Consider the following 7,424-nt stretch of genomic DNA (forward strand, 5'->3'; position numbering starts at 1 on the left):
GCAGCCCGGAGTCTGGAACTCGCCAGCCACCTTATCGGCGCCCTGCAGGTGGCGCTGTCACGTTACGGCAGCGCAGATGACCGCAGCAGTGACGTGGCCTCCTCCCGTTGCAACATATGCAGATAGCGCAGCAGCAAAAGCAGATCGGAAGTCCAACAAGCCTGGCCTGGCCAGTCCCACCCACGTCGGGCACCGAACGCCGCGGCCCGCCGGCTTTTCCCTAGCCCTTCGTGTACGCGTCGCGTTGGGCACAGATCCAGTTGTGCAGCGTATGGCACCATGAGGAGCCGACGGCCTTGTCGTTCAGATAGGCGCAGCGGCCGTCGGCTCGGATTTCAAACCTGCAACACAAGCGCCGTGGGGCCCTGAGTCACGGCGGAGCATTCTGCGTGGTGCAGCCGAGGAAAGCAGGCAGCAACGGGGCCTTAATTACCCTGCTCTCCACTGCTCTCCCCCACGCTGCCTGCCCGCTGCATCGGGGCCCAGCATCCCCTTGTGATGTGTTTGAATATCAAACTCAGTTCATTTCATGATGTCCTCTCACGTGGAGCACGCAGCCCTGGGGTTAGCAGTGGTATGTCCCTAATGCAGGCAAAACGTCAGGCCAGATGGGGATCAGACCAAAGGTAGGATGTTTCCAGCTATTCACGCTATTCAATCTGATTGTACCTTCTGTTGCCCCCAACCCTTGGTCTGTCTTGTCTAGTTAGACTGTGAACTCTTTGGGGCAGCGACTGTCTTTCGCTGGGTGTCTGGGCAGCGCTCGGCACAAGGGGGCCCTGATCTCGGCTGGGGCAGGGCCTGTCTCTCGCTGGGTGTCTGGGCAGCGCCCGGTACAATGGGGCCTGATCTCAGCTGGGGCAGGGACTGTCTCTCGCGGTGTGTCTGGGCAGCGCCCGGCACAACGGGGCCCTGATCTCGGCTGGGGCAGGGACGGTCTCTCCCTGTGTGTCTGGGCAGCGCCCGGCACAACGGGGCCCTGATCTCGGCTGGGGCAGGGACGGTCTCTCCCTGTGTGTCTGGGCAGCGCCCGGCACAACGGGGCCCTGATCTCGGCTGGGGCCTCTGGGTGCTACCATAATACCAACATCAATACATTTACTTACTCCTAAAAGGTCTCTTGGGCCAGATCGGTTACACAGGGGACATCAGCCAATAACGTTGCTACAACAGTGCAAACAAACGCCCACGTATGGAAAACCCAAGATCCCCTCAAAGCCAGCCCCATTAAACAGCGCAGCGCCCCCCAATCCTGCACCGAATAGGAGTTCCAAAATACCATGTCCAGTCTTTTTAATGCCAGAAAAAGATTATCGGTGGTTTTGTCTTCCTACCAATCTTAGACTGGTTCAGATTCAATGCTTATTCGAGTCACATGTGTCCCAACACTTAAAAAGAGAGAAGACTCACAGGTTGTTGAATTCTGCACCATTTGCCCATCTCCAGGGCTCGCCCTCTTCCCTCCGCAGGCCGATCCAGTGCTCGGAAAGGCCTTTATAGCGCAGCATGAAAGCCTTTGTAGAACAAAAAAAGGAAGACGTTATTTCTGGGTGGGTCCCCCTCCCTGTCTCCTGCTGAAGTTATTCCATGTTGCATAGGACACTTGAACAGTCGCTGGGGCCGAGAGTGTGTGAGACAGACTCTCTAGCCTGGTGGTTGAAGAGACCCAAGTTCAGGTCCCTGCTCCAGGCCCATTTTATAGTCTGGAGGCGTCTCACCTTTTGCTGCAGGGTGTCGATCGTAGCCAGGGAGGCTCCGAAGGAGGAGCAGTTGCTCTGGCTGTAGGTCCAGTTTCCTTCGGCCTCTGAGAAATAGTAACATTTCCGTAGGTACCCAACCCAGCCAGCAGGGCACCAAGGGACAGCAGGGGAGCCCGGAGGATCAAAACCAAGTTTCAGTGCTACCCCTGGGGGAAAAAGAGAGAAAGTAACAGACACAGGGTGACAGAGACACATCTGTTCCTATGCAATTATACGCAGCAGTAAGAATGTCACACATAAGCTTTCCCCCTGAGATTAACGCAGCCCATCCTGTGCCCAGCGCTCAGATCTGTATATTTGATTCAGTGGAGAAAAGGATTTTATTTTTAAGAAGAAAAGCATCTGGTTGAAAGTCACAGCAGAAGACTACAAGATCAGCCACACTGGGTCAGATTAATGGTCCATCTAGCCCTGTATCCTGTCTTCAGACATTGGCCAATGCCAGGTGCCCCAGAGGGAATGAACAGAACAGGGAATCAAGTCATCCATCCCCTGTTGTCCAGTCCCCACTTCCGGCAGTTGGATATTCGGAGCTGCATCCCTGATCATCTTGGCTAATAGCCATTGATGAACCTATCCTCCATGAACTTATCTAATTCTTTTTTGAACCCCATTAGATTTTTGGCCTGCACAACATCCCTTAGCAAGGAGTTCCACAAGTTGACTGTGCGTCGTGTGAAGAAATACTGCCTTTTGTTTGTTTTAAACCTGCTGCCTATTCATTTCATCAGGTTACCCCTAGTTCTTGTGTTCTGTGAAGGGGTAAACGATACTTCCTTATTATCTTTCTTCACCCCAGTCATGATTTTACAGACCCCTCTCATATCGCCCCCTTAGTTTTCTATTTTCTAAGTTGAACAGTCCCAGTCATTTTTTATTTCTCCTCGTACGGAAGCTGTTCCATTCCCCTCATCATTTTTGTCACCATTCTCTGTACCTTTTCCAATTCGAATATAGCTTTTTTGAGTTGAGGTGACCAGAACTGAGCGCCGTATTCAAGGCGTGGTTGTACCACAGATTTACTTCGTGCCATTTATGATATTTTCTGTCTTATTATCTAATCTCTTTCCTAACAGTTCCTAGTATTCTGTTAGTTTGTTTGACTGTCACTGCACATTGAACGGATGTTTTCAGAGAACTAGCTAAGACGACTCCAAGATCTCTTTCTTGAGTGGCAACAGCTAATTTAGACCCATCATTTGGTATGTATAATTGGGACTGATTTTTTCTAAGGTGAATTACTTTGCACTTATTAACATTGTTTAATACATGCAGGTAGCCTGCATTATTAAAAAAACAACAACAACTAGATAAAGTCCAGCCACAAGAGGGCACCAGAGTCTCATCACAAAACTTTGCACTGACTGGCTCGGAGAAAGGTTTTAACTCAGTGGTGGGCAACCTGCGGCCCATCGGAGTAATCTGATTGCGGGCCGCGAGACATTTTGCTGACATTGACTGTCTGCAGGCACCGCCCCCTGCAGTTCCCAGTGGCCGCGGTTCTCTGTTTCTGGCCAATGGGAGCTGCAAGAAGCGGCGCCTGCAGGCAAAGGGACGCAGGAATGTGCTGGCTGCCGCTCCCCACAGCTCCCATTGGCCGGGAACAGAGAACTGCAGCCACTGAGAGCTGTGGGGGGCGGTGCCTGAAGACGGTCAATGTCAGCAAAATGTCTCGTGGCCCGCAATCAGATTACCCTGATGGGTGGCCCACCATTGTTTTAACTCATTCCACCTCTCGTTCAGAGGCCTCTTTATTGGATATCGCATCAGATAAAAGATGACCAAGTAACAAAACTAAAGACCTCATTGAAATTTTAACCCTTTCAGGGCAAAAAAGGAGGCTTAGGGACTGGCGCCCGTGAATCATATCACAGAGATGGTTTGAAGGGCAAATGAGGCAGTCATGTTAAGGGCAGTTGGAGCAAGAGTCTTGTATAAATCCACTATGGCTCAACTATCTGAGGCAAGAAGAGAGAAAACCGTGGGATTGCGGCCGCTCCTGGGCCGAATGGAAAACAGAATGGAGCAGGGAGCGCTGAACTCTCACCTGACAAAACCATGATGGCAATGACAGCAGTGGTCAAGAGTATAAAGAGGAATTTACGTGTACAGTGTTTCCAGGGCTTGGCCCAACGCTGAGTACCTGAAAGAGAGAAAGCTGTCAGTTCTCCTGGAGGAGGAGGATGTGAGGACCCAGAGTTATTAATACCAGCATGTCAGCTGTCAGATAGGGCATTTAGTTAAATGGCTCCTGCTTTCTCTCCCTTCTGCCCATTGTTCCGGTCCAGGCTCTCTGGCGTTGTGATCCTGAGTATCCCAGGGCTGACTGGCTCCCAACTAACAGGGGAGGGGAATGTGTCTCATTCTGCAGTTTCTTCCCTGCCTGTGCCCCCTACCCAGGATATCAGACTCTCTCTCAGACGTCGAACCCACAAACCTAGTGGCCCTACATTAAGTCAGGATGCTCTGAGACAAGCCATGGGGGGGGGGGGGGGGAGGGGGGCGGGGAAGATGCTGGAAATTTGACTCCCTTAGGAGGAGAAGCAGTATACATTTGGTACTAGTGACTCTAATGAGCAGAGAAATTGCTACAGGATGGAAAATGTTCCCATTCCATATTACAGGGACTGCAGCCATTACAGTATGATAGACGATGTTGATTTACACCTATCCTGCATTAGAAGGCATTTACACAACAGACCAGAAACACCAGTGCCAAATAGAGAGAGAAAACAACCTCTCTCATCTCCTACTTGAGATTCCCTTGTTTCCGCATCTCAGGATTGTACTAGCCCTTTCGGCCACAGCGTTGCATGGCGAGCTCACGTTCAGCTGTTTATCCACCATGACCTCCAAATCTTTTTCAGAGTCCCTGCTTCCCAGGAGAGCTTCCCCCATCCAGTAAGTATGGCCTGGGCTCCTTGTTCCCAGATGTACACGCTGACACTGTGCTGTGTTCAAACACCTACTGTTTGCTTGCCCCCAGCTTACGAAGCGCTCCAGATCTCTCTGAAGGAAGAGGGCAGGTCACTGATTCAGAGCGATCTAGATCACTTGGTAAACAAGGGGAACAAATAATTAATAACGGGCTCTTCAGTCTCGCAGCGAAAGATACAACACGATCCAAGGGCTGGGAGTTGACGGTAGACAAAGTCAGGCTGGAAAGAAGGTGTACATTTTTGCTAGTGAGAGTAATTAACCATGGGAACAATTTACCAAGGGTCATGGCGGTTTCTCCATCACTGGCCATTTTTAATTCAAGACTGAACGTTTTTCTAACAGATCTGCTCTAGATATTATTTCAGGGAAGTTCTCGGGCCTATGCTATACAGGCGGTCAGACTAAATGATCACAATGATCTCTTCTGGCCTTCGAATCTATGAACCTGTAAATTCCTCCTCTACAGCACCTTCAACACAAGGCACCTAGGTTGCTCTATAGACAGCCATGCATTCAAGGGAGGTGTCAGTTTAAAAAATGCCACCATTTGTCCAAAAATTTTCTGAAGAGACTAGTGCTGCAAGCCAGACCTAAGATTCTTGTGAGCGAAAGACACATGCCTCACAAGCGGGGCTGGCTGGCTCGCCCAGCGGTGTGGATACGAACCTGCGTTCCACTATTGCGCGCACCCAACCCTGCCAACTTTGCCGCTGATGTAGCCCAAGTTCACGTGGCCTAGCTTGTGTTCAGACAATTCCTGGGGTCTGCATGTTCCTGTCCTTCTGTCTCCCATCTTCCCACTTGTCTCCCATGAGCTGGAAGCAACCTGCTGGCTCAAATACAGTCGCCCTGGGTTTAACCCTTCGTTGCCACACAGACGACTTGGTTTGAAACACAGCTCCGCCTACTTTGTTAAAAAAAGCAGAGAAGATGCCTATCAACCAGCGTGTCGCAGGATGGACAGAGACGTTCTCCCATAATACGCCACTAACCAAGCCCTAGAACAGCTCTAGCTAGCTGGGCATTAGGAACCCTGGGACGCGCCCCCAGAAGCCACCGTGTCTGACCGGCGTCAGTGCATCCCCAGTATGGATGCAGCTGCCAGGATATACTGCAGGTATGAGGTGTGCATACCGATGCAGTACGGATGCTCTCAGGCGAGTTGAAAAGCACAAGCTTGCATGCCCGAGTACACAGACCCGGGTACCCTATGCAGTAGAGACATCCCCTAAGTGAACCAAATTCCTCTTCTGTATGTGCAAATGCAGAATACTGGGCTTGCAATGCCTTGGGTGGATTAACCACACCCACTTCCGTCTTTGGCCGTAAAGAGGGAAGGAGAGGGCACCAGGGCCAAATCATCATGTGCAGGTGCAATATATGCTCCAGCCCAGAAATGTACGTGAGCCTCCTTAATAACCCACAACATTCCCACAGCTGTCCATAGAGTTGCAGGTACAAAATGAGGTAACAACACATAGGAGAGGGGTTTGGGGTGATCAGATACGCCTGACTGCACATGCAAATGCTGCATCCTCTTTTGAAAGGGCAACCTCAGTATTTAAACAAGGTTACATCTCTCCTGTGTTATGGAGAGCGTGGACAGAGGGGGGAAAAAATGCAGGTTAACCATGCCGTAAAGCCTCTTCTAATCCTGCCACACATCTAGGCTAAAACATGTTTGTCCTGTCCACTGTCAAGAAGAGTTTTGTTATAACACAGAAGAGCCACAACCACGTTTCAGATCTGTGTCTAAACATGGCTATTCTTCCAGTGTTGATGGGTCTTACATTTGTCTCTCCCTCTACCCTGTACCCGAGCAGCAGCGAGGCTCTGGTTACCTGGTTTTCCTGCCCTCTCTTGATCCCCATTGTTATTAAGAGGGTCCTCAGCAGAATTCTCAGGCTCTTGTCTCTGAGTGAGACGCATGGTCTATGAACACTGGGCTCTGCTCAACTCTCTCTCAGGCTGAAGCTGTGTTTAGAAGAGGAACCACCGTCATTTGAAGACCTGAAATCCAAGATTTAAGAGTCAGGAAAATACAGTGAGGAGATTTATATACACACAGACCATGAAAAAATGGGTGTTTATCATACACATTGTAAGGAGAGTGATCACGTAAGATGAGCTATTACCAGCAGGAGAGTGGGGTTGGGGGAGAGAAAACCTTTTGAAGTATAATCAAGGTGGGCCATTTCCAGCACATTTCCAGGAGTTAACAAGAACGTCTGAGGAATGGGGCGGGGGAATAAACAAGGGGAAATAGTTTTACTTTGTATAATGACTCAACCACTCCCAGTTTCTATTCAAGCCTAAGTTAATTGCACTAGTGTAGCTAAATTTGCAAACCCCTAAGAAACCTGCTGCACTGGTGCAATTTACACCACTATCTTACCAGGGAAAGGCCTTGTCCACATTCAGCATCGCACAATACAAATTATTACAATTCAGTTAAACCCATGGTGCTTTAAAGTCAAACAGCTGCCCACAAAAGGCTCTGCACTGGTTTATTTGATGGCTGGTCCACGATTTAGGCTCTTAGGCTATTGTTATACAAGTAATCAGAGCTGGTTGAAAACTTTCTGACAGAAGAATTTTCTATCAGATAATACTGATTTGTCAAAATCAAAATGTGCTGCAGGACCATTTTGTTTAGGAAAAGAACCAAAATTTTGTTTAGGAAAAAAAATCAAAATGATTCTTGGGGATGAGGTCATGTTTTTG

At 49.5% G+C, this 7,424-nt stretch overlaps 1 protein-coding gene across 1 annotated transcript; it reads right to left on the bottom strand.

Moving 5' to 3' along the window:
- Window positions 1-199: 199 nt before the first annotated feature.
- On the bottom strand, window positions 200-6,666 carry LOC144274561 (C-type lectin domain family 2 member B-like). Its single transcript, XM_077833440.1, has 5 exons — window positions 6,542-6,666; window positions 3,808-3,903; window positions 1,719-1,906; window positions 1,411-1,514; window positions 200-341 (listed from the first exon to the last, which is right to left on the bottom strand). The coding sequence occupies exons 1-5, from the start codon at window positions 6,627-6,629 to the stop codon at window positions 221-223; spliced, it is 597 nt and encodes a 198-aa protein (XP_077689566.1). The 5' UTR covers window positions 6,630-6,666; the 3' UTR covers window positions 200-220.
- Between the last annotated feature and the right edge of the window lie 758 nt (window positions 6,667-7,424).

This window comes from Eretmochelys imbricata, chromosome 14, assembly GCF_965152235.1.
Source record: "Eretmochelys imbricata isolate rEreImb1 chromosome 14, rEreImb1.hap1, whole genome shotgun sequence".
Taxonomy (NCBI): Eukaryota; Metazoa; Chordata; order Testudines; family Cheloniidae; genus Eretmochelys; species Eretmochelys imbricata.

Coding starts and splice junctions, on each gene's coding strand:
- LOC144274561 (XM_077833440.1), bottom strand. CDS start 6,629: ATGCGTCTCACTCAGAGACAAGAGCCTGAGAATTCTGCTGAGGACCCT. Junction 3,904..6,541: donor AGAGAGGGCAGGAAAACCAG/GTAACCAGAGCC, acceptor TCTCTCTTTCAG/GTACTCAGCGTTGGGCCAAG. Junction 1,907..3,807: donor TGCCATCATGGTTTTGTCAG/GTGAGAGTTCAG, acceptor TTTTTCCCCCAG/GGGTAGCACTGAAACTTGGT.